A 27,816-nucleotide genomic window follows, 5' to 3' on the forward strand; every position below is an offset into this window, starting at 1 on the left:
ACCAAAAAGTTTTTCAGTGGTGGATTATCCCACCTCAGTAATGGTGGTGACATTTCTGAGGGTTTTAAAGCTTCTCTAAGTGGTTTCACTGCAATGTGGAACGCCGTTCGGACTCGGCTATAAAAAGGAGGTCCCTTGTCATTGAGCTTAACATGGAATCGGGCAGCACTCAGTGATAAGAGAGAAGTTCACCAATGTGGTATCACAATGGACTGAAAAGTCTAAGTGAGCCTGATACATCGGGCTGCCACCTAACCTAACCTATAGACAAATTTATTGAAATGCAATTTTTATAGAACTTTTTATTGAATTTGATTTTTTTAGAAAATTACATTGAGAATTTTAAAGAAAATTCCATTATAATAATTTTGTACATTATTATTTGCAGGCGATTTGACGGGCATAATTTTAAGAGACAGTTTTAATAGTGCAACAGAACTTTGCTGTCATTATAGTTCTTTTATGCTAATTTATAATTAGGCAATTAAAAATAACTTAAAGCTCATTGAATCTTTGCGCTAGCCAAAAAGGATATTAAAAATGACACCACAAGATATTTAACAATGTTGTTTCTATCGTTTCGGCATAGGAGAAAGGTCTCGGAATAGTAAAAATGTTTGATCAACGAAATTTAATTAAGAATTTTTATATTCATCAATATAAACTGCTAAAATGTTTTGCTCTATGGGACATAAGCGATAAAATCCCACTGCCCATACGAATTGGATATCGAACTTACTTTTGGATTATATTAACTTCTTGGACACTACCTTTTAATTGTGGCATGCTTATCCAATTGGTTTTGAATATTGGCGATGTCTTTGAAGTCATTAAAGTATCGATATTCTTTGCAACTTCTACGGCTGCTCTAGTGAAATATATCAGCATGAAATTGCATACCAAGGATTTTGAAGATATATTTGCTTTGCTTCGTAGCAACGACTTCTTGCCGCAAAACCAAAGAGAATGGAAAGAATATCGTAAGGCCATTGATCTAAGCACTTACGTTTGGAAAATATATGCCGCACTATCAATATCATCAATCAGTTCATTATTCCTAATACAATATTTCAATACCGAAAGGGAATTCAATGTATCCTTATATAATCCTTTCGATATGGATTCGGATATTCAATACTTCATGATGGCTATATATCAGTTGCTTTCCCTGACTGCTGTGTGTTTCGTCAATCTATGTTTCGATTCTCTGGCAGCATCGTTCTTTATAAATATCAAGGGTCAATTGGACGTGTTAGGTATCCGTTTGGAAAATATCGGTCACGGAAGTTTAACTCAAGCGAAAATTATGCGAGAACTTAAAAATTGCATCATTTATTATCAGCGACTTTTCGATTTGAGTCATACTATGGAAGAACTTTTGCGTATGCCAATGTCTATACAGATTGCATGTTCAGTGATGGTATTGATTGCAAACTTTTACTCTATGTCTTTGGTAAGTTAGAGAATTGTTGAAAATTCCATTTCAATGAAATTTGCTATGAAAATTCCAATGAACAATGAAATTTTTTATAAAAATTCGATTCAAATGAAATTTTCTATAAAATGTATTTTCAGTGAAATTTTCCAAAAATTTCAAAAATTATATTTCTTAGGAAATTTTCTATAAAAATTCCATTTCATTAGAAATTTTTTATTAAAATTTCTTTGGAAATTTTCATTAAAATTCAAAATTTCTTTTAAGGAAATTTTCTTTTAAAATTCCCGTTTTTAGGGAATTTTCTACAAAACTTCCATTTCTTAGGAAATTTTTATAAAAATTCCTTAACTAAGAAAATCCCATTTCAATGAATTTTTTTATAAAATTCCATTACAATGAAATTTGCTATAAAAATTCCATTTCTATTTATATAATTCCATTTCTTAGGAAATTTCTAAAAAAAATTCCATTTAAAATTTTATATGAAAGAAAACATTTCAATGAAATTTTCTATAAAAATTCTTTTTCAATTTTCTATAAAAAATTTAATTTTTTTAGAATAAAATTCCATTTCTTAGGATTTTTTTTAGATGAAATTTCAATGAAATTTTCTATAAAAAATTTAATTTTTTTAGAATAAAATTCCATTTCTTAGGATTTTTTTTAGATGAAATTTCAATGAAATTTTCTATAAAAATTCTGTTCTATAAAAATTCTATTTCTTAGGAAATTTTTTATGAAAAAATAATTTCTTGGGGAATTTCCCAAAAATAATTATATTGTAATGAAATTTTCTAAAAAAATTCCATTTCATAGGAAATATTTTTATAAAAGTTCCATTTGTTAGCAATTTTTTTTATAAAAAATCTTTTTTTTTTAGAAACTTTCCTATAAAAGTTCCATTTCTTAGGAAATTGTCTGCCACTTTAACCTAAACTACACTGAAAAAAAAGCATGCCCGGTTCCAAAGATTTTGTCTTTACTTTAAAAATTTTGGTATTGATTCCGAGCCAAAAAAGCGGAGAATACAAGTAAGGATACTTTTAAGACACAATTCTCTTTTAAATTTGGGTTTTGTGTACTTGCTTCTAGGAAGCAAATTTTAATTATTCGCTTTTTCAGCTTTTTTTCTTCATATGCTATCAAAGTCTTTTAAAAACGAGTTAACGACAACTTTATTTTCCAAATTAAGACTTGACTTCCATTAGAAATTATGCTATGTTTCAAGTAATAAACGTCTTTAAAATGAAGTGTTGAAAAATATGTCCTATATTTGAACGATTTTTTGCTTTGTAGTCAAGATGCAAAAAGGCAACAAATTTAAAGACAATTTCATTAAATTTAAAGAATTTTTCTGAATTATTAAAGTCAAGTTGACCTTAGCCCAAACATTTTTTCTTTCATGTTATGATACCCATTTTTAAGTGAAATCACTTAATTATAAGGATAATACGACTTCATTGAGAAGTTTATTGACTTTTGGACAAGGAAAAAAACTTTATGGTAGAGAATTTCGTATTCCGTGCTAAGCAAAATTTGCATTCGTATTTTAAAGACATGAAATCGTTGACCTCACGACAATATTTTTTTCAGTGTAACCTATCACAATGGACTGAATAGTCTATGTGAGACTGAAACTAAAGCGGGCTGTCACTTTAACCTAAAACATTTTCTACAAAAATTCCACTTCAAATATTCTATGAAAGAAAACATTTCAATGAAATTTTCTACAATATTCAATTTCCATTTCTTAGAAATGTTCCTATAAAAAATCAATTTTCTATACAAAATTTTAATTCAATGAAATTTTCTATAAACATGACATTTCAATGAAATTTTCTATAAAAAATCCATTTTAACGAAATTTTGTATAAAATTTTAATTTTTTTTATATAAAAAATTCCATTTCTTAGCGAATTTTCATTAAAAATTCCATTTCTTAGGAAATTTTGTATAAAAATTCCATTTCAATAAAATTTTCTATAAAAATTCAATTTTTTTAGGAAATTGTTTAAAAAATCCATTTCTTAGGAAATTTTCTATAAAAAATCCATTGCAATGAAAATTTCTACAAGAATTCTTATGAAATTTTCTACAAACATTCCATTTCAATTTTTATATGAGTGAAAACATTTCAAGAAACTTTCTATAACAATTCCATTTTTAGGAAATACCATCTCAATGAAATTTTCTATAAAAATTTCTTTTTTTTAGAAAATTTTCTATAAAAATTCCATTTCTTTTGAAATTTTTTATAAAAAATCCATTCTATAGTGAATTTTTTAAAATCAATTTCATAGGGAATTTTCTATAAAAACTCCATTCGATGAAATTTTCAATAAAAATTCCATTTCAATGAAAGTTTCTATAAAAATTCCATTTCATAGGAAATTTTTTACAAAAGTTCCATTTGTTAGCAATTTTTCTTTTAAAATTCGTTTTTTTTTTCTTTTTTTAATTTTCGTATAAAAGTTCCATTTCTTTTCTTTTCTCCATTAAAAATTTTTCCATTAAAAACTTCCATTTTTTTAGGAAATTTTCTACCACTTTAACCTAACCTAACCTATCACAATGGACTGAATAGTCTAAGTGAGCCTGAAACTAAATCGGGCTGCCACTTTAACCTAGGAAATTTTCTACATAAATTTCACTTCAAATTTTCTATGAATGAAAACATTTCAATGAAATTTTCTACAATATTCAATTTCCATTTCTTGGAAATTTTCCTATAAAAAATCAATTTCTTACAGAATTTCCTATATAAAATTTTAATGCAATGAAATTTTCTATAAAAATTCCATTTTAACGAAATTTTGTATAAAATTTTAATTTTTTAGGTAATTTTCTATAAAAAAAAATCCATTTCTTAGCGAATTTTCATTAAAAATCGATTTCTTAGGGAATTTCCTAGAAAAATTTCATTTCTTATGAAATTTTCTATAAAAATTCCATTGCAATGAAAATTTCTACAAGAATTCTTAGGAAAGTTTCTAAAAACATTCCGTTTCAAATTTTATATGAATGAAAACATTTCAAGAAACTTTCTATAAAAATTCCATTTTTAGGAAATTCCATTTCAATGAAATTTTCTATAAAAATCCATTTCAACGAAATTTTCTATAAAAATTAATTGTTTTAGAAAATTTTCTATAAAAATTTTTAGGAAATTCAATTTCAATGAAATTTTCGATAAAAATTAAATTTTTTAGAAAAAAATTTATAAAAATTCCATTTCTTATGAAATTTTTTATAAAAACTCCATTTCATAGTGAATTTTTATTAAATCCATTTCGTAGGGTATTTCCTATAAAAAATTCTATTTCAATGAAATTTTCTATTTAAACTACATTTCGATTAAATTTTCAATAAAAATTCCATTTCAATGAAATTTCCTATAAAAATTCCATTACTTAGGAAATTTTTTATAAAAATCCATTTCTTGGGGAATTTTCTATAAAAATTATATTGCGATGAAAGTTTCTATAGATATTCAATTTCATAGGAAATGTTGTATAAAAGTTCCTTTTGTTAGTAATTTTTTTATTAAAATACCTTTTTTAGAAATTTTCCTATAAAAATTCCATTTCTTAGGAAATTTTCTACAAAAAATTCCATTTCTTAGAAAATTTTCTATAAAAGTGCAATTTCTTACGGAATTTCCTACATAAAATTTTAATTTAATGAAATTTTCTATAAAAATTCCATTCTTTGGGAAATTTTCTATAAAAATTCCATTTCAATGAAATTTTCTATAAAAAATCAATTTTTTTAGGAAGTTTTGTATAAAAATTTAATTTTTAGGAAATTTTCTATAAAATTCCATTTTTTAGCGAGTTTTCATTAAACATCCATTTCTTATGGAATTTCCTATAAAAATGTCATTTCAAAGAAATTTTCTATAAAAATTCCATTTTTTAGGAAATTTTCTATAAAAAATCCATTTCTTGGGAAAATTCCTTTAAAAATTCTGTTGCAATGAAACTCCTTCAAAAAATTTTTGCAATGAAATATTCTATAAAAATTCCATTTCATGGAAAATTCTGTACAAACGTTCCATTTAGGAATTTTTCTATTAAAATTCCATTTCTTTGAAATTGTCCTATAAAAATTCAATTTCTAAGGAAATGTTCCATAAAAATCAATTTTTTAGGAAATTTCAATGCAATTTTCTATGAAAATTCCATTTCTTAGGAAATTTTCTATAAAAATTCTATTGCAGAGAAAATTTTCTATAAAAATTCCTTTACATAGAAAACTATCTATTAAAAGTGCATTTCTTAGGAAATTTCCTATAAAAATTCTATTGCATAGAAAACTTTCTACTAAAAATCCATTTCTTAAGAAATTTTCTATTAAAATTTCATTTCTTAGGAAATTTTCTTTTAACATTCCATAAGAAAATTTCTATTAATTGTTTTTTTTTTTTTGGAAAATCTTCTATTAAAATTCGAATTCTTATGAAATTTTCTTTTAAAATTCTATCTTTCGTATTAAAATTCTATTTCAATGAAATTTTCTATAAAAATTCCATTTCTTACGAGGTATTTTATAAAAATTCCACTTCCATGAAATTTTCTATAAAAATATCATGTCTTAGGAAAATGTCTACAAATATATTTCATTCCAGCTTTCAGGTATCGAAGATTTTGCTGCATTCGTCAAATTAATTTTATATCAGACATGCATGTTAATGCAAATTTTCATTTTATGCTATTTCGCCAGTGAGGTTTCAATGAAGAGTTCTGATATATCTTTTGATTTATATAATGCCCATTGGTATAATTGGAACAAAACGAATCGCAAATTGGTATTACTAACGATGATACGTTTTGGGGAACCCATACGAATTAAATCAGTAAATAAATGTTATTCCTTTAATTTGATGGCATTCACGTCGGTAAGTCAAAATCCAAAAAAAAATAATAATAATCGATATAAACATTTTGTAACATTTTTAATTCATATTTTCAATATTATGTTAATGACTTTAAAACTAAATGTTATCCTTGTCTCTTTTCCAGATTGTAAATTCATCTTACAGCTATTTTGCTTTATTGAAGCGTATTAATAGTTAAACGGAAACGGAAATTAAACGCACACGTACACATGCACCAGCGCATACACATATAATGGAAAGAAAGTAGTCTCTCTCTCTCCCTGTTAAAATTCCTTAAGAGTCGCTATGCCTTTGCAAATATTTACAATTATAAAATTGAAAAAATTATCCTTTATAATAGACAATTTGTGGATGGATAATATGGCTTATTATCATAATCAGTCCAAAATATTAACAAATTAGTATCACTTATAGGGTGACCATTTGCCAAGAAATTCAATTCGAATCAATGTATTATGTTATATTCGAGGAATATTGTTTTCGGCAACATAAAATGTCAAAATTAGTTCTTGTTAAACTTAAATATTAGGAATCAATCAAAATAAACTTATTAAACTTATTGTACTGTGCTTTTGTTGTATTATTGTACAAGGTATCAATAAAGGTATCAATAAAACGTCAATAAAGTCCAGACTAATAAATGCATTAAGGATTGTAATAAAATTTATAGGATTAATTTTCAAATTTTTTGGTATAATTTATTTTTTTATTCAAGCATAATATTTTGCAAATTGAAAAAGAAATTGAATTTCGGTTTGGGATAGGCAAATAATGCAGAATACCGAAGATAAGGTCTTCAGCTCGTGGGAGGGATATGGGTGGGGCAGCGTTGCCACAATGAATTTTTATTTTGGACCAAAATTTTTCCGAAATTCGACCAAAATTCTTACAAGCGGACAATTTTTCCAAATTAAATTAATATAAAACTAACAAATTTTCCACAACTTTACTTTGTTAGAAAATGTTGTCAAATTTTTATTTCTATTGAACATTTTTATTTCATTAGTTCTATAGAAATTTTGTTTTTTTTTTATTTCTATAGAAAATTTTGACAAAATTTTATTTCTATAGAAAATTTTGTCATAATTTTATTTCTATACAAAAATTTTGTCACAGTTTTACTTCTATAGAAAATGTTGTCAAAATTTTATTTCTATACAAAATTTTGACAAAATTTTATTTCTGTAGAAAATTTTGCCAAAATTTTGTTTCTTTAGAAAATTTTATCAAAATTTTATTTCTGTAGAAAATTTTGTTAAAATATTTGTTCATTAGAAATTTTTGTCCAAATTTTATTTCTATAGAAAATTTTGTCAAAATTTAATTTCTATCGAAAAATTTTGTTAAAATTTCATTTTTTAGGAAATTCTGTGAAAATTTCTTTTCTATAGAAAATTTAGCCAAAAATTTTACTTTATAAAAAAATTTGTCAAACTTTTATTTCAACAGAAAGTTTTCACAAAATTTTATTTATATATACAAATTTTACAAAATTTTCATTTTTGCATAATTTCGTATCTACGAGGGCAGTTCGGAAACTTCTTAGCCTAGAACAAAAAGCGCGGTATAAACAGAAAAAAGTGTTTTGGATACTTCCATCTCTGTTATGAACACATGTTAAATTTTGTTTCGATCTGGCAACTCCTTCATATAGAAACAGGTGTTCAAAAAAGACGCATCCGCAATTTTTTTACAATGGAAAAATTAGAAATGCGTACTGTCATTAAATATTTACATAAAAAAAGGTTTATCGGAACAAGAAATTCATAATGATATGGTGAATGTGTTAGGTGAAAGTGCTCCTTCATATGCAACAGTAAAAAATTGGGTTGCTGAATTTAAACGTGTTCGTATAAGCATTGAAGATGAACCACGAGTGGACGTTCAAAAACAGCAACAACAACAGAAATTGTAGGCAAAGTGCATGATATGGTATTAAATGATCGACGAATAAAAGTGCGTGAAATTGCTAATATCATGGGCATCTCAAATGATCGAGTCCATTTAATTTTGCATGAAGAACTTACTACAGATGAAAAAGCTTTCTGCAAGATGGGTGCCGAATTTGTTAACAGTCGATCAAAAACGCATAAGAATGAACATTTCTCAAGCTTGTTTGGATCGTTTTAAGCGAAATAAAATGGGTTTTAAGCGTCGTTTCATAACTGTTGATGAGACATGGATCCACCACTAGAGACAAAAGAGCAATGCAAACAATGAACTGAAGCTAGAGGAAGTGCCCCAAAGAAGGCAAAAATAATTCAAACGGCTGGTAAGGTTATGGCAACGATTTTTTGGGACTTCAAAGGTATTTTATTGATTGACTATCTGCAAAAGGGTAAAACCATAAATTCAGAGTACTATAGCAACCTTTTGGATCAATTAAATGTACATATTAGAGAAAAACATCCTGGCTTACAACACAAAAAAATATTTTTTCATCAAGACAACGCACCAGCGCACAAGAGTGTTTTAACAATGGCTAAAATCAACGAATTAAAGTACGAGTTGCTTTACCACCCACCTTATTCTCCTGATTTAGCTCCCAGTGACTTTTACTTGTTCCCAAATCTAAAAAAACTATTTTGAAGACCTTGAGGAAAACTATTTTAATCAAGGGATAGAATTGCTAGAAAAGCGTTGGACTAAGTGTATTGAAGTTTCAGGCGATTATATTGAAAAAATAAAAATATTTTTGGAAAAACTAACTATTCTTTTTTATTGATAGGCTAAGAAGTTTCCGAACCGCCCTCGTATAAAAAATTATTTTTTAAAGTTTATTTCTGTACAAAATTTTGGCAAAATTTTATTTCTATTGAAAATTTTGTTTATTTATTTCTATAGAAAATTTTGTCAAAATTTTATTTCTACATGTCATTTTGTTAAAATTTTGTTTCTATAGAAAATTTCGAAAAAGTTATCGGTTTGACGAAAATGGACCAAAACCAACCAAAATTCCATTTGCTCCGATCATCGGACCAAAATGGCAGCCCTGGGGTGGGGTATGATTTCCCCTCAGGCGCATTTTGCCCACGTTGCATCTATTGCCTATTTCGTTTCTAGAGCAATTTCCCAGCAAAAAAGCGTCGCCAAAAAAGTAATGAAAATGTTCTTTTTGGATCCGGAAGTGGTGCAAAATTGACGCAGAAGCGATCAATTTAACATGGGATTGTCATAGGACGGAAGTTCTCCATTTCAACAGCCGTTTCAGTGAATTTGCATCACTTTTTAGGTGTGATCCGATTTCAATGTTTTGGATGTAAATTAAAAAATTCTGTGATATTTGTCAAATAAATAATTTTTATAATTTTTTTTTTATAATTTTTAATGGATTCTAACGCTTGTCTGAAACGTTTGATCTCATATATTTTCAAAAATTCACAATTTTTTCAGATTGGATTTAGCATTTTTTTTCGAAAAAATTTAAATAATTTGTACCATTTTAAGAATTCTTACTCTGTTTTTAACCTATTTGAAACAAAAAAAAAGTTAACATTACCCATTAAAAATATGAAAAAAGCAAGTTATAAATAATTGAATTAAAAGAACTTCCTGTGTAGTCAAAATAAAGAACATCATTGGGAGTACATCTTCTGGAAGTGCTTTTAAAGTTGTTCCTCTGGAAGAACTTCCTAATTTTTTTTGCTGGGTTACTAAGAATCATGTACAGCAGAGATGAATAAAATGAAAAATCCATACCGGCATAGTGAATGTGGTATCATAATTCATTATCTGTCTACGAGAGCTTGTGGTGCCATGATGTCACAACTAGATTCCCAAAATTTTCAAATTTTTTCCTTATATGAGATTTGATTCAATGGAAAACGTTTTTAAACATGGTCACCCTAATACAGCAATTTTGCTTACCATAAATTTTTGTTATAAATATCGATGGTTTCGTATTTTATTTGAACAAAAATAAAAGTAAAACCGAAATATGAATTCTCGCGAGCATCGTGAACTATTGGATACATTCTATAAGAAACAATCTTGGGTTTTTCGTCTATTGGCCTTATGGAAATTACCCGATGACTGCTCCGAAGAGTTTCGCCTTTTACATAAATTCTATTTTTATTTTATATTAATTTTTTGGGTATTATCCTTCGATGCCAGCTGTTTAATACAATTCATAGGAAATATCACCGATTTGAATGAAGTGATTAAAGTGTTTTTCATATTTGCCACTTCTTTGGCGGTATTTGCTAAATTCTCTACAATTAAATTGAAAAATCATCTATATGCTGAATTAGTGGAGACAATACATGGAGTAAAATTTCGCCCCGCCAATGAGAGAGAAGTAAAAATATTTCGTCGAACTCATCGTCTATGTAGATCGGTGCGAAATTTCTATTTGGTAATATCGTTGTGTGCCCTAAATGTCGTTATGTTAACTCAATACATATTCGATAATTCCGAATTACCTTTATCGCTATATAATCCCATTAATATTGACACCAGACTCCGCTATCGTCTTATGTATTTGTATCAATATATTGCTGTATCGATTTGTTGTTTTATGAATATTGCTTTCGATTCCATATCGGCATCCTTTATGATATACATTAAGGGACAGCTGGAAATTCTAGGCGATCGTTTGGAGCATTTGGGTTTAGATCATGGCAGCGATGAAACGAAAATTACATGGCAACTGAAAGATTGTGTGAAATACTATGCGGATATTTTGCATATTACAAGAATTGCTGAGAATCTTCTAAGCTTTCCTGTATCCATACAAATTGCCTGTTCTGTATTGGTATTGGTTGCCAATTTCTATGCGATGTCCTTTGTAAGAGTTATATTGCATTCGTATAGAATCTGTCTTTAATTTTACCATTTCTTTTTTTGCTTATTGGAATAGCTCTCAGATCCTGGGGATTATGCAAATTTCATGAAATTTTTAATCTATCAGTTGTGTATGTTGTCGCAAATTTATATTCTTTGCTATTTTCCCAGTGAGGTTACTTCGAAGAGCCAAGATATTCCATATCATTTGTATTGTTCCAATTGGGTTGATTGGAATAGATTGAATCGTAAACTAACTCTGCTCATGATGACTCGATTTGATATACCGATTCGTATAAGATCTATTAATCCAACATATACTTTCAACCTGGCTGCATTTACATCGGTAAGTAGATTCTAAAATAAAGACAATGATTTAAATAATTAAAAAAAAACATTTGGGTCAATAATTTTCAATTGTTACAAATTTCCCATTGATTCAAATGCTCATATTTTCTTTTTGTCTAAATTTTATTTCTATAGAAAATTTTGTAAAAATTTTATTTTTATAAAAAATTATGTAAAAATTTTATTTCTATAGAAAATTATGTCAAAATTTTATTTGTATAGAAAATTTTGTCAAAATTTTATTGCTATAGAAAATTTTGTCAAATTTTATTTCTATAGAAAATTTTGTCAAAATTTTATTTCTATAGAAAATTTTGTCAAAATTTTATTTCTATAGAAAATTTTGTCAAAATTTTATTTCTAGCAAAATTTTTAATTTTAGAAAATTTTGTCAAAATTTTATTTCTATAGAAAATTTTATTTCATTTTGTCAACATTTTATTTTATTTTGTCAACATTTTATTTCTATAGAAAATTTTGTCAAAATTTTATTGCTATAAGAAAATTTTGTCAAAATTTTATTCCCATAGAAAATTTTGTCAAAATTTTATTTCCATAGAAAATTTTGTCAAAATTTTATTTCCATAGAAAATTTTGTCAAAATTTTATTTCTATAGAAAATTTTGTCAAAATTTTATTTCTATAGAAAATTTTGTCAAAAGTTTATTTCTATAGAAAATTTTGTCAAAATTTTATTGCTATAAGAAAATTTAGTCAAAATTTTATTTCCATAGAAAATTTTGTCAAATTTTTTTTCTATAGAAAATTTTGTCAAAATTTTATTTCTATAGAAATTTTTGTCAAAATTTTATTTCTATAAAAGTTTTTGTCAAAATTTTATTTCTAGAGAAAATTTTGTCAAAATTCTATTTCTATAGAAACATTTGTTAAAATTTTATTTCCATAGCAAATTTTGTCAAAATTTTATTTTTATGGAAACTTTTGTCAAAATTTTATTTCTATAGAATATTTTGTCAAAATTTTGTTACTATAAGAAAATTTTGTCAAAATTTTATTTCTGTAGAAGATTTTGTCAAAATTTTATTTCTATAGAAAATTTTCTCAAAATGTTATTTCTATAGAAAATTTTGTCAAAATTTTATTTCTATAGAAAATTTTGTCAAAATTTTATTTCTACAGAAAACTTTGTCAACATTTTGTATTGCTATAGAAAATTTTGTCAAAAATTTATTTCTATAGAAAATTTTGTCAAAAGTTTATTTCTATAGAAATTTTTGTCAAAATTTTATTTCTATAAAACATTTTGTCAACATTTTATTTCTATAGAAAATTTTGTCAAAATTTTATTTCTATAGAAACTTTTGTTAAAATTTTATTTCTATAGAAGATTTTGTCAAAATTTTGTTTCTATAGAAAATTTTGTCAAAATTTTATTTGCTAGAAGAAACTTTTTTCAAAATTTTATTACTAAAGAAAATTTTGTCAAAATTTTATTTCTATAGAAAATTTTGTCAAAATTTTATTTCTATAGAAAATTTTGTCAAAATTTTATTTCTATAGAAAATTTTGTTAAAATTTTATTTCTATAGAAGAATTTGTCAAAATTTTATTTCTATAGAAAATTTTGTCAAAATTTTATTGCTAGAGGAAACTTAAAATTTTATTTCTATAGAAAATTTTCTCAAAATGTTATTTCTATAGAAAATTTTGTCAAAATTTTATTCCTATAAAAAATTTTGTCAAAATTTTATTTCTTTAGACAACTTTGTCAAAATTTTGTATTGCTATAGAAATTTTTGTCAAAATTTTATTTTTATAGAAAATTTTGTCAAAATGTTATTTCTATAGAAGATTTTGTCAAAATGTTATTTCTATAGAAAATTGTGTCAAAATTTTATTGCTATAGAAAATTTTGTCAAAATTTTATTTCTATAGAAAATTTTGTCAAAATTTTATTTCTATAGAAAATTTTGTCAACATTTTGTTTCTATAGAAAATTTTGTCAAAATTTTATTTCTATAGAAAATTTTCTCAAAATGTTATTTCTATAGAAAATTTTGTCAAAATTTTATTTCTATAGAAAATTTTGTCAAAATTTTATTTCTATAGAAAACTTTGTCAAAATTTTGTATTGCTATAGAAAATTTTGTCAAAATTTTATTTCTATAGAAAATTTTGTCAAAACTTTATTTCTATAGAAAATTTTGTCAAAATTTTATTTCTATAGAAAATTTTGTCAACATTTTGTTTCTATAGAAAATTTTGTCAATATTTTATTTCTATAGAAAATTTTGTCAAAATTTTATTTCTATAGAAAATTTTGTCAAAATTTTATTTCTATAGAAAATTTTGTCAAAATTTTATTTCTATAGAAAATGTTGTCAAAATTTTATTTCTATAGAAAATGTTATCAAAACTTTTTTTCTATAGAAGATTTTGTCAAAATTTTATTTCTATAGAAGATTTTATTTCTATAGAAAATTTTGTCAAAATGTTATTTCTATAGAAAATTTTGTCAAAATTGTATACCTATAGAAAATTTTGTCAAATTTTTATTTCTATAGACGATTTTATTTCTATAGAAAATTTTGTTAAAATTTTATTGCTAGAAGAAAATTTTGTCAAAATTGTATTCTACAGAAAATTTTGTCAAAATTTTATTTCTATAGAAAATTTTGCCAAAATTTTATTTCTATAGAAAATTTTGTTAAAATTTTATTTCTATAGAAAAATTTGTCAAAATTTTATTTCTATAGAAAAATTTGTCAAAAATTTATTGCTATAGAAAATTTTGTCAAAATATTATTGCTATAAGAACATTTTGTCAAAAGTTTATTTCCATAGAAAATTTTGTCAAAATTTTATTTCTACAGAAAATTTTGTCAAAATTTTATTTCTATAGAAAATTTTGTCAAAATTTTATTTCTATAAAAGATGAATATTAAAAAATGATACGCTACATAGAAGTAATTGTATGTTATATTTTTTCTGTTTACAATATGGTTGCCAGATTTCAATAAAAAATTCATCACAGAAGAAGTTGGAAATCACCAACGAAACGTCAGATGTAAATATGAAATAAAGTCTTTTTATTTGCATATTGAGAGACCTTGAAAGCCCATTTTAGAACAGATCTAAAAATAACCAAAAAGTTGACTTATACTTTTCGATAATTTTCTTTGTGAATTTTTAACATTAAACAAGTAAGGAAAGTCTAAAGTCGGGCGGGGCCGACTATATTATACCCTGCACCACTTTGTAGATCTAAATTTTCCATAACATATCACATCCGTCAAATGTGTTGGGGGCTATATATAAAGGTTTATTCCAAATACGTACATTTAAATATCACTCGATCTGGACAGAATTTGATAGACTTCTACAAAATCTATAGACTCAAAATTTAAGTCGGCTAATGTACTAGGGTGGAACACAATGTTAGTAAAAAAATATGGGAAACATTTAAATCTGAAGCAATTTTAAGGAAACTTCGCAAAAGTTTATTTATGATTTATCGCTCGATATATATGTATTTAAAGTTTAGGAAAATTAGAGTCATTTTTACAACTTTTCGACTAAGCAGTGGCGATTTTACAAGGAAAATGTTGGTATTTTTACCATTTTTGTCGAAATCAGAAAAACATATATATGGAAGCTATATCTAAATCTGAACCGATTTCAACCAAATTTGGCACGCATAGCTACAATGCTAATTCTACACCTGTGCAAAATTTCAACTAAATCGGAGTTAAAAATTGGCCTCTTTGGTCAAATGAGTGTAAATCGGGCTAAGCTATATATGGGAGATATATCTAAATCTGAATCCATTTCAACCAAATTTGGCACGCATAGTTACAATGCTAATTCTACTCCCTTTGCAAAATTTCAACTAAATCGGAGCAAAAAATTGGCCTCTGTGGTCATATGAGTGTAAATCGGGCGAAGCTATATATGGGAGCTATATCTAAATCTGAACCGATTTCAATAAAATTGGACACACTTGACTACACTACTAATTGTACTCCTAGTGCAAAATTTCAACCAAATTGGGGTAAAACTCTGGCTTCTGGGACCGTATTAGTCCATATAGGGTGAAAGATATATATGGGAGCTATACCTAAATCTGAACCGATTTCAATAAAATTTGGCACACTTGACTATAGTACTAATTGTTCTCATTGTGCAAAATTTTAAGCAAATTAGGGTAAAACTCTGGTTTTTGGGGCCATATAAGTCCATATTGGGCGAAATATATATGGGAGCTATATCTAAATCTGAACCGATTTCTTCCAAAATCAATAGGGTTCTATTCTGAGCCAAAACACATACTTGTGCCAAATTTGAAGTCGATTGGACTCGAAAACTGCGACCTAGACTTTGATTACAAAAATTTGTTCACGGACAGACGGACATGGCTATATCGACTCAGGAGCCCCCTCAGCATTTTTGCCAAAGACACCATGTGTCTATGTCGTCTCCTTCGGGGTGTTGCAAACATATGCACTAACTTATAATACCCTGTTCCACAGTGTGGCGCAGGGTATAAAAAGATACAGCACATTCTCCTTTTATTAAAATTCGATTACTCGAATTTGGTCATTATAAAAAGTCGATTTTGATCAAAATTAAAAAAAAATTAGTCGATTTGACTGTATACTCTTAATTATTTAGCGAAAAATAAACAAGGCCAACATTCTACAATTTATATTAACTTTTTAATTTTTTTGTTGTTTTGTTTTCAGATTGTAAACTCATCCTACAGTTATTTCGCTCTACTCAAAAGGATCAATAGTTAGATTTTACGATGGATTTACGACGATTTTCAAATATATTGCAATGGAATTCAGTGAATTCAATATTTTATTAAGTATTCTTGTAATAAAGAGGCCATAACACCCCCCTTCTTAGATCTTACAGTTGTACCCTCCATCCATATTAAAACCATATTACTACAAAAAATTCACTTTATATATTCTCGAAATAGTAAAAAATTCAAAAGATAACATTAATACCTACACACGAATTATTTACGATGCTTTATAGTCAACATCAATTTCATCGATATCTCCTATTAATTCATCTACAAGCTCATCTTGGTCGTCATGGATCTCATTATGTATTTCATATTCTTCTCCGCTAATCATGTCGTCAAAATCTGTTTCACCACCGACTATATACTCTACTTCACCAGTTTCGTCATTAAATACAAGGACATTTTTTCGTATGCAGTCTTCTTGTTTCCCTTTTGTAGCTGTCGACGACGAGGAAATGCCTTGTGATGTTGTTGGATGATCATTGTCAATATGTTTCTTCAGAAGGAAATATGTAGTAAATGAAGCATAGCAACCATTGTTGGAATATTCATTGCAAATAAATCTGAAAATGAAAAATATTAAATAATAAAACTGCAATGTATGATTAAAATGGTAAAATTAAAAAATATATATACATATATAAAAAAACATGCATTTTGAGAAAAAAAATTTATATAAATTGGCCACTTTGTGCCGTCAAATTACATAATGAAAATAAAAAAAAAATTTTTTGTAATCCAAACCATTTACAACGTTTAGTGACTTTCCGAGTAACTATTTTTTTAAATTATGGTATGTGTAGGTTCTTGTAAACAAGAAATACATGAGCCAGAGCTATCCATAGCTCAGAGGTGCATGTGAAGTATATGGTGCACTCTGAATCCTTACGAGCGGTACCTGCTCGATCTTTTTTTCAACACTTGTTTCGGGCCTCAGATTAATTTTCTGCAAGAAAATCTACAGTTACTACTGAAACCTTGTTTCTTTGAGATAAATATACTAATATTTTGTATATTGTGGCAGACCATTCATATTTTGTGAAAAATATTTCACTATTTTTAATGCAATGACATCGAGACTTTTCAGTACCATTTTCAAATTCCGAGGAGAAAGCAATTAATATGGACTGTAACTAAATGTTTTAAAAACCAATACTAATACCAGTAAAAGATGCTGAAACGTCCTTGTCGGAAAATGCTCTTCTCTCTTTCGTGCGAGAAATGGTTTTCCTCACCGTTTCCACTGCCATTTGATTCCGGTTTTTTGACATGAAGACCCAAAACTTTTTCTTCTAATTTTCAGTTTTTTTTTCTGCCAAGACTACGCCTGAAACCAATTACTCATATCTTTAAACAGTCAGACTTCAATATGTAATTTCTATAATATAATTCGAATCATTTCTCTTATTTGCCAACAAAAACTTAAAGATTTCAAAATTTTTTAAACCTGAGGGTTTCTGAAAAAAATCTCTCATTCATTCATTAGCAGTCAAATTCAGACAGTTTTGCCCTGACATAAAACTGGAGATTTCCACAAACAATCACATGTTCCCATGACACTTCAAAACATTTTGAGTTTTACTCCACGAAAAACGATAAAACTCTTCAAAATTTCACAAAAAAGTACACTCAAAAAAACATCAAAATAACTACGAAATACAAACATTTAGCAAATTATAACAGGTTGGCTGATAAGTCCCCGGTCTAACAAAGAAGAACTTATTTTTTATCAAAATTCGTTTTTATTATTCAACATAGTTCCCTTCCAGAGCGATACAACGATTATAACGACCTTCCAATTTTTTGATACCATTTTGGTAGTACTCCTTTGGTTTTGCCTCAAAATAGGCCTCAGTTTCGGCGATCACCTCTTCATTGCACCCAAATTTTTTCCCTGCGAGCATCCTTTTGAGGTCTGAGAACAAGAAAAAGTCGCTTGGGGCCAGATCTGAAGAATACGGTGGGTGGGGAAGCAATTCGAAGCCCAATTCAATGGAGTTTTGCCATCGTTCTCAGTGACTTGTGACACGGTGCGTTGTCTTGGTGGAGCAACACTTTTTTCTTCTTCATATGGGGCCGTTGTGCCGCGATTTCGACCTTCAAACGCTCCAATAACGCCATATAATAGTCACTGTTGATGGTTTTTCCGTTCTCAAGATAATCGATAAAAATTATTCCATGCGCATCCCAAAAAACAGAGGCCATTACTTTGCCAGCGGACTTTTGAGTCTTTCCACGCTTCGGAGACGGTTCACCGGTCGCTGTCCACTCAGCCGACTGTCGATTGGACTCAGGAGTGTAGTGATGGGGCCATGTTTCATCCATTGTCACATATCGACGGAAAAACTCGGGTGTATTACGAGTTAACAGTAGCAAACGCCGCTCAGAATCATCAACACGTTGTTGTTTTTGGTCAAATGTGAGCTCGCGCGGCACCCATTTTGCACAGAGCTTCTGCATATCCAAATATTGATGAATGATATGACCAACACGTTCCTTTGATATCTTTAAGGCCTCTGTTATCTCGATCAACTTCATTTTACGGTCATTCAAAATCATTTTGTGGATTTTTTTGATGTTTTCGTCGGTAACCACCTCTTTCGGGCGTCTACTGCATTCACCGTCCTTCGTGCTCATTTCACCACGCTTGAATTTTGCAAACCAATCAATTATTGTTGATTTCCCTGGGGCAGAGTCGGGAAACTCATTATCTAGCCAAGTTTTTGCTTCCGCCATATTTTTTCCCTTCAGAAAAGAGCATTTTATCAAAACACGAAATTCCTTTTTTTTCCATTTTTTTCACAAAAGTTGCTTCACAAAAGAAGCTATATCTCACAAACTAATTGACTTACAGACGTCAAATTTTGACACGAATCATTTGAAGGTATATAGTTAAACTACTTTCCCTGAGTGTTAGAACTCATACTTACATATTTTTTTTTATATATTTATCTAAAAAACAGTTTTTAATTTTAAGAAAATTGCGCTGGTTTTCACTTGGTTTTGTCACTATTCACGGCTGTTTGTGCATAAACTGGGTTGCCAACAATAACATTTTTATACCCTTCACCACTACTGTGGTACAGGGTATAATAAGTTTGTGCATTTGTATGTAACGCCAAGAAATAGTGGTCATAGACCCATCTTTTAGTATACCGATCGGCTTAGAATTAAATTCTGAGTCGATTTAGCGATGTCCGACTGTCCGTCCGTCCGACTGTCTGTCTGACCGTCTGTCTGTATATTTAATTTTGTGCACAAAGTACAGGTCGCAGTTTAAGTCCGATCGTCCTCAAATTTGACATAACGTCTTTCTTGGGTAGAAGACAATCGCTATTGATTTTGGAAAAAATCGGTTCAGATTTAGATATAGCTGCCATATATAGTTATCACCGATTTGATCATAATTCACGTATTTATGAACTGACGTTCTTCAAATTTTGTACATCTGAATGTTTTGTCAGTCTCGAAAAAACTGTCAAATATCAGCTAAAGCGGTTCAGATTTATATATAGCTCCCATATATATCTTTCGTCCGATTTGGACTTATATGGCCCCAAAAGCGAGAGTTTTGCCCTGATTTGCTTCAAATTTTGCACAACGAGTACGTTTAATGGTATCGTTAATTGTGCCAAATTTAGTTGAAATCGGTTTAGATTTAGATATGGCTCCCCTATATATCTTTCGTCCGATTTTTACTTATATGGCTTCAAAAGCCAGAGTTTTGCCCTGATTTGCTTCAAATTTTGCACCACGAGTACGTTTAATGGTATCGTTAATTGTGCCAAATTTAGTTGAAATCGGTTCAGATTTAGATATAGCTCCCATATATATCTCGACCGATTTGGTCTAATATGCCCACAGAGGCAAAAGTGCTACTCTGATTTACGTGAAATTTTGTAGAGGGAGTATAATTGAACTTGAAACTTTGCACAGGCAGTAGAATTAAGGTTCTGCATATGCGTGTTTATTTTGGTTAAAATCGGTTCAGATTTTGATATAGCTCCCATATATATCTTTCGCCCGTTTTTCCGTCATATGACCACAGAGGTCAAAGTTGTTATCGGATTTACGTGAAATTTTGCGCAGGGAGTAGATTCAACATTGTAACTATGCATGTGAAATTTGATTGCAATCGGGTCAGATTTCGCTAAAGATTCCATATATATGTTTTTCCTATTTAGGGAAAACTGGCCGAAATACCTACATTTTCCTTATCAAATCGCCACTGCTAAGTCGAAAACTTATCAAAATGACTCAAATTTTTTACACATCTATCGACCGATAAATCATAAATACACTTTTGCGAAGTTGCCTCAAAATTGGTTCATATTTAAATGTTTCCCCTATTTTTTTACTAACATTTTGTTCCACCTCAGTGCATTAGCCGGCTTAAATGTAAAATCTATAAGTATTGCAGAACTCTGTACAGATCTGCTCAGATATACAGAATATATGTGTATGGATTCATATAGCATCCAACACGGATTTGATATGGTATCGAAAATGTGGACTTACAAAGTGGTGAAGGGTATAATATAGTCGGCCCCGCCCGACTTTAGACTTACCATACTTGTTTTTTTTTTTTTTTATTTTTTACTATCAATATGTTTGTTAGTAAGCCCCATCTAGAAAATATTAAAAATTTAAAGTTGAAAATTTAACTTTTTGCCGCTAAAATCGCGATTTCAGCCATAGTGCACAGTCCGACCACACTCTAGACAACAAAGGTTTGTTTCTTAATAGAATTTTTTCGATAAGTGTAAAAAATTCGGTAATTATTCTCATAAAGATTTCCAAATCATTTCCTATCTAATTGTTACTACTACACCTACGATTATCATTGACTTACTCGTTGTCTTCTTCATGTCTTTTCATATGCACCACCATCAATTGTTTTCGTGCGAAACCTTTGGAACAATGTAAACATTTAAAAGGGAATTTTTTCTCATGTTTAGTCATTCGATGGATATCCAATGAATTGGGATATGTAGTTTGAAACTTGCAAAGTTGACATTTATATACAGTATCCGGATGAGCCTAAGAAAAGAAAGCAACAAATGCATGAATATTAAACGAATTATTGCACTTTGATCTTAAATATATTTTATATTTACATTTCTTTCATGAGCTTTCAGTTCACTTTTGTGATAATAACCTTTATCACAATGACTGCAATAGTAACGCTTTTCTTTTTTATGTACCAATTGCTCGTGGGAAAATAGATTACGTTGATTCTTAAAAACCTTTTGGCATTCTGAACACTTAGCAGTGATATGCATGTAATCGATGTGCATTTTTAAATCTACGAGAGTTTTGTAAGATTTCTTACAATATTGGCACTTTACATTACCTGGTTAATAGAAATAGATTTTAATAAAGAAAAATTTTGAGATATTTTCAAACCATAATACTTACTATTATTATGGGACCTTGCCACATGTATGGCCAATGACATTTTAGTTGGACAAACTTTTTTACAAAATTGACAAATTAATGGACTCGTCAAAGTCTTATTGGTTTTATGGCGTTTCTTGTGGTAATACAACGACGTCCACAATGGATAAGCTTCGGTACAGGTACCAACATCACACATATACATTCGATCAATTGGAAAGGTTTTAAGCCATTCATCATACTCTTTATGGCTGGACAAGTGATTACGCATATGCTTTAAGGTTTTATAGTCTTTCAGACATATTGGACAATAGAATATATTTTCATTGTGATTGGGTGATAGTCGATGATTTTGTAAATGTTTTGCAGAAAAGAAATCCAGAGAACAACATTCACAGGCAAATGCCAATGAAATAACTTTTGGAACGACACTACCGTCACAGTCATCTGATATGAGGTGGTTCTATTTTAGATAAATTATCACATTAATACATGATCAATATTTTATATAATTTCGAATTTCTCCTCACCTCTATTATATTCTCATCATTTGATATAAGACCACATTCGGAGCATATAAACACTGGGACTTTCTCTTCAGGCATATGATAACGAATATGTGATTGATAATTGTTTTTATTAAGAAATACCTTGTAGCAATATTCACATTGGAGAGGTCTCATTTTATGGTTGTGATACACATCCTATTACGAAATGTGGGGAAGAAGGCAAATGTAAAATAAAATTAAATTAATAAAATTATATGGAGAAAAAAATGCATGTAGGCCGCGAAAAGCGATAAATCAATGACAGTTCAATTTTGGCAAAAAAAAAAAAATAATTCAATTTCAATGTTATTAAGACAATACCATAAATAAACAAGTAAGTAAAGTCTAAAGTCGGGCGGGGCCGACTATATTATACCCTTCACCGTTATGTAGACCAAAATTTGTGTTACCATATCTGATTTATATCTGAAAAGATTTGGAGACAATTTTTTGTACTTCTACAAAATCGCTAGAATTAAAAATGAAATCGGTTAATACCCTGGGATGAAACACAATGCTAGTAAAAAAGATGGGAAATATAAAGCTAGAGCAATTTTGATGCAATTGTACAAAATAGCATTTATGATTTATCGGGCGATACATATGTATTCGAGATATAGGACAATTTGAGTAATATTTACAATTTTGGCTACTCAGCAGTGGCGATTTTACAAGGATATTGGTTAAATCTCGCCAAGATATGTGTCAATTGTGGGTTGTGATATATTATTTGTGCCAATTCGGGCGATATTTCCACAAGTCGGAGCTTTATTTAAAATTCGACCATTCTGTGGAAAGTTTGGCATTACAGTGTGTAGAATATGACTACGATATGGGGAAATCGTCACAGAATTTTGTGTAAAATGTGGGTATTTTGGCCATATTAGATCAAGATGGCACACCTAAATAGCATATTAAATGTATTCTCTGTGGAAGCTATCGCGTCAATTGGAGGAAACTCCCATTGAAAATGGGTCTAAAATATGAAACATTCTACCATATTTTCCCTACTCTGGCGTACATATGTATGGGAGCTATATCTAAATATAAACCGCTTTGACCAAATTTAACATGCATAGTTAGAATAATAATCCTGCTATCTCAGCAGAAAAACATAAATGGGAGAATAATTTTGGCCTCCGTGGTCATATGGGTGTAAATCGGCCGAAAGATATATATGGGAGCTATTCAAGCAAAATTAGCACGCTTAACGATACTACTCATACGTACTCCTTGTGCAAAATTTGAAGCAAATCATGGCAAACCTCTTGCTTTTGAGGTCATATGAGTCTAAATCGGGCGAAAGATATATATGGGAGCTATATCTAAATCTGAACTGATTTTAACGTACTCCTTGTGCAAAATTTTAAGCAAATCAATGCAAAACTCTGAAATCGGACGAAAGGAATATATGGGAGCTATATCTAAATCTGAACCGATTTCAACCAAATTTAGCACAATTTAGTATTGTTAATTAAATATACCCCTTGTGCAAAATTTGAAGCGAATCAGGACAAAACTCTGGCTTTTGAGGCCATATAAGTTCAAATCGGACGAAAGATATATATGGGAGCTATATCGAAATCTGAACCAATTTGGCTGATATTTTGCACATCTTACGAAAGCCCCAAAATATTAGGCTGGTCGAAATTTTGAGAAAATACGTTGATAAATACGTCAATTATGACCAGATCGGTGATACATATATATGACAGCTATATCTAAATCTGAACCGACTTTTTCCAAAATCAATAGCGATTGTCTTTGAGCCAATGTAAAACTCTGTGCCAAATTTGAGGACGATCGGACTTAAACTGCGAGCTGTACTTTGCTCAAAAAATTACACATACAGACAGACGGACATCGCTAAATCGACTCAGAATTTAATTCTAAGACGATCGGTATACTAAACGATGGGTCCCAGACTTTTCCTTCTTGGCGTTACATACAAATGCACAAACTTATACCCTGAACCACAGTAGTGGTGAAGGGTATAAATAGACAATAAACACCCATGTTCCATATCCACTTCAATTCCACTTCCACTATTCACGTCAAATCCACGAACGTGAAAATTTGGTGTTCTTAACTCACTGACAATTTCAAACTCCATATATTTTAATTTCTTGTTTACTATGTATAAAAGGTTGTGCGTTAGGATTTTAATTTTAAGTTTTGTTTTTTAGTTTTGTTTTAAATATAAGGTCAAGTTTTTATTTGGAATACTAGAGCTCTATTCATTGAATTCTATCAACATGTTGTCCAAAAGGGCGTTGGTTGATTAAATAAATAAATATTTCTGTATAGATTTAAGATTTTTTAATGTCATTTTTGGTCTCATTTGGTTTATTGTATTGTCTTAATAAAATTGGAATTTAATTCCTATAGAAAATTGTGTTATAAAAATTTTTTTCACAATTTCATTTCTATAGAAAATTTTCTATGAAAAATTTGTATTTTTTACTTATGTTTATAGGGATATATAAATGTATCTTTAATAAACTTTATTTTTTATTACACTCTTACCATATGTTTGGTGAGACTACTTTTATTGGTGTATTTTTTTGGACATTCGGGACAGTCATAAGAATTTTTGGAATTGTGACTTGCTAAATGTTGCTCAAAGACATTTTTATCACTGAAGAAACGATCGCATCTGTAAAAATTTAATAAAACCAATTGGGGAATTGTATAATTTTACAATCACATTAATCACACTTACTTTGTACAAGCCATATTCATATTCGATTGATGACCATATTGAACATGATCAAAGAAATCATCAATTTTATCAAACATAGCACCACATAAGAGACAAATTTTTGGACGATGTTTTGACAAATGGAATTGCATATGAAATGTAAATCTAAAAACAAAAAATGAAAATTGCACACATCTTGATGTGAATGAGATTAAATAAAAAATCAAACATACCTCTTTTGAGATTGGAAATCAAGGCAACAAGTTGAACAATAATTTCTAGTTCCTAGTACACGCTTTAAATGATAACATGAATGCTTATTAAAATCGTTTATAGTCGAAAATGTCTTTTGACATTCTGGACATCGTCCATAAATAGGTACACTATAATGGAAATATACGATTATGAATTTACATACTATAATTTCTAAACTTATCTCTTGTATTACTTTTGGACCTTATTGTAATGCTTGATTATTAAATGTCGTGCAAGTGTTTTCATATTGGTAACAATTTCACTGCAATTATCGACAATACAGCATCCTTGTTGTTCACCTACTAGCTCATTTATGCATGGATGTTTTAATAGTTCTTGGAAGGTAAAGTGTTTATAGAGGCACAACTAAATAATATGTAGGAAATTGTATTTGATTGGTTGCTTTTGGTTTAGTTTAGTCAAATTTGCTTACTCTACATTCGACAGTCCATTTCAACTGCAAACTTTCAAAATTTGTAATAATTGCCCTGTCAAGATATTCATTTAGATCAACATCGTCGTATTCTTCGGGACAAAGTTCTTCTATAAAATAAGCAAAAAAAAAATATATATATATGAACAATTTGGGACATCTTCAAAGACAAAATGATTACATTTTAAAAATTATTATCATAATTTGTTTTTACTCTACAAAAAGAATAAAATTGGACCCCGCCCCACTAACAAAGTAAGTCGGGCGGAGCCAACTATATTATACCCTTCACCACTTTGTAGATCTACATGTTCGATACCATCTCAAATCCTTCAATTTTTGAGACTTGTACCAAATGTCTAGCCTTTAAATTTATGTCGGCTAATGCCCTGGGGCGGAGCAGAATGTTAGTAAAAAATATATATATGAGGACTTTGCCTAAATCTGAATCGATTTTGACCAAATTTGGCATACATTGCAAAAAAGTTAATTGTACTATGTGAATGAAACCAAAGGGCCTCCGTGGTCATATGAATCTAAATCGGCCGAAACATATATATGGGAACTATATCTAAATCAGAACTGATTTCAACCTAATTTTGCATGCATAGGAAGCATGTTAGTTCTACTCTCTGTGCACGTAAATCGAAATAAAACAGTTGGTCCCTGCGGTCATATGAGTGTAAACCGGGCGAACGATATATGTGGGAGCTATATCTAAGACTGAAACGATTTCAATCAGATTTCGCACACTTTACGACACTATCAATAGTACTCTTTGTGCAAATTAAAAGCAAATCCGTGTAAAAATCTGTCTTCAGGAGCCATATAAGTGCATATCGGGCTAAAGATATGGGAGCGGTATTTAAAGCTGAACCGGCTTCTCCCAAAATCCCATAGACAGACGGACAGCTTGGCTAGATCGACTCAGGGGCCGAGCCTGAGCATTATTGCCAAAGACCCCATGTATCTATCTCGTCTTCATTTGGGTATTGCAAACATTTGCACAAACTTAAAGTACCCCCTTCCACATTATGACGCAGGGTAAACAATTTTGCTTTTTGCGAATGAACATGCGAGAACATGTCACAATTTAACGTTATTTAAAACCACATCTACCATATGGACCATCTTCATGTGCCTGTGCAAAGAAGATAATATATACTTACCCTCTATTAAATGTTCCTCCTCTAAAGTACTAAGTGAAATTAACGTATCGTCTTCGCTTTCGTCTGTTTTCTCTATGATATTTGAATTTTCCTCTATTGTAGAGCATTGCTCTAGCTCTTCATTCAGTGTATTTTCTTCGAAATCATCTTGACCAGCTTCTTCTTCTTCTTCTTGAATTTCTAGATAGAGATTGTCTATTTCTTGATTCTTAAGATCTTCTTCCTTTAAAGTAATAACTTCCACATATTCCTCATTGCCAGAATGGTGTTCCCCATAGTTTTCCAATTCCAAAATTTCGTCTGAAACTTGTTCCTCTTCATAGACCGTCTCACAATCGTCACCTGTTTGATCCACTACTCCAAGTATATCATCTTTGTCGACATTCTGCTCATATATTTCTTCATCGTCAATACAAACATATATATTATCCTCCGTATAATCATTGTTGTCCACATCTTCCTCGACATCGATTTGGTCAACAATTGATTGGTCATATTCTGCTTCTACATTTAACGTAGTTTGAGCTGCTTCAGTGGCGCTGCTATGAGCAGCTTCTATTGTCTGCTTCTTGTGCTCTTCCAAATCATAAAGTTCTATTAGGTGATTAACACAATCATTGCATAAATATTTTCGTGATTCGTCAACATTTTGATCAACGTTAATTCCAAAAAAATCTCCAACTAGTTTTGGAAGTTGCAGCTCGAGAACGCTTTCATCAAAAATATCATGGAAATCATCTTTACCACCAATTCTCTTACAATATAAGCAAAAACTGAAATTTGTGGAATTAATAACCGACATTTCCACACTCTGTAGCGGTATTTTTAAAATTCCGTTATTTGAAATATAAAGTAGTTCTAACAGAATAAAGAGGTTTCTAAATTATTTTAGAAGTAATTTATCATTTTTAAATTGGAATTTCTTTGATCTTCGATGGAGTAAAAAACAAGTTGATGTGAAAACAACCATATGACAACAAAACAATGAAGGTGGCATATCCCTAAATGAGTTTCTTCGACTACCTTATCTGGCAAATGACAGTGTTGCCATTCTCCATTTTATATGCAATCGTA

At 29.3% G+C, this 27,816-nt stretch overlaps 2 protein-coding genes across 3 annotated transcripts; one reads left to right on the forward strand and one right to left on the reverse strand.

Moving 5' to 3' along the window:
- Positions 1–588: 588 nt before the first annotated feature.
- Or46a (Odorant receptor 46a) lies at positions 589–16,888 on the forward strand. Its single transcript, XM_075311796.1, has 5 exons — positions 589–1,453; positions 6,066–6,335; positions 10,267–11,121; positions 11,194–11,463; positions 16,169–16,888. Exons 1-5 carry the CDS (start codon positions 614–616, stop codon positions 16,220–16,222), a joined length of 2,289 nt encoding a protein of 762 aa, XP_075167911.1. The 5' UTR covers positions 589–613; the 3' UTR covers positions 16,223–16,888.
- Positions 11,169–27,703, reverse strand: LOC142240274 (uncharacterized). Of its 2 annotated transcripts, XM_075311965.1 has the most exons (12): positions 26,743–27,703; positions 25,574–25,683; positions 25,334–25,506; positions 25,119–25,268; positions 24,907–25,050; positions 24,711–24,840; positions 22,167–22,340; positions 21,658–22,099; positions 21,357–21,592; positions 21,092–21,279; positions 16,443–16,802; positions 11,169–11,474 (listed from the first exon to the last, which is right to left on the reverse strand). In XM_075311965.1, exons 1-11 carry the CDS (start codon positions 27,542–27,544, stop codon positions 16,454–16,456), a joined length of 2,898 nt encoding a protein of 965 aa, XP_075168080.1. In that variant the 5' UTR covers positions 27,545–27,703; the 3' UTR covers positions 11,169–11,474; positions 16,443–16,453. The 2 variants fall into 2 exon arrangements, with proteins under 2 accessions (XP_075168080.1, XP_075168079.1); XM_075311964.1 differs by lacking the exon at positions 11,169–11,474 and having other exon boundaries at positions 16,377–16,802.
- Positions 27,704–27,816: the final 113 nt, after the last annotated feature.

Source organism: Haematobia irritans, chromosome 5 (genome assembly GCF_050003625.1).
Source record: "Haematobia irritans isolate KBUSLIRL chromosome 5, ASM5000362v1, whole genome shotgun sequence".
NCBI lineage: Eukaryota > Metazoa > Arthropoda > Insecta > Diptera > Muscidae > Haematobia > Haematobia irritans.

Bases quoted from the DNA above. Each gene is read 5' to 3' on its own strand.
- Or46a (XM_075311796.1), top strand. From the start codon at position 614: ATGTTTGATCAACGAAATTTAATTAAGAATTTTTATATTCATCAATAT. The intron at 6,336-10,266 runs GTAAGTCAAAAT...TAAAAGTAAAAC, and splicing joins ATTTGATGGCATTCACGTCG to CGAAATATGAATTCTCGCGA. The intron at 11,122-11,193 runs GTAAGAGTTATA...TTATTGGAATAG, and splicing joins ATTTCTATGCGATGTCCTTT to CTCTCAGATCCTGGGGATTA.
- LOC142240274 (XM_075311965.1), bottom strand. From the start codon at position 27,544: ATGTCGGTTATTAATTCCACAAATTTCAGTTTTTGCTTATATTGTAAG. The intron at 25,269-25,333 runs GTAATACAAGAG...TTTCCATTATAG, and splicing joins CATTACAATAAGGTCCAAAA to TGTACCTATTTATGGACGAT. The intron at 21,593-21,657 runs GTAAGTATTATG...TCTATTAACCAG, and splicing joins GGCAAGGTCCCATAATAATA to GTAATGTAAAGTGCCAATAT.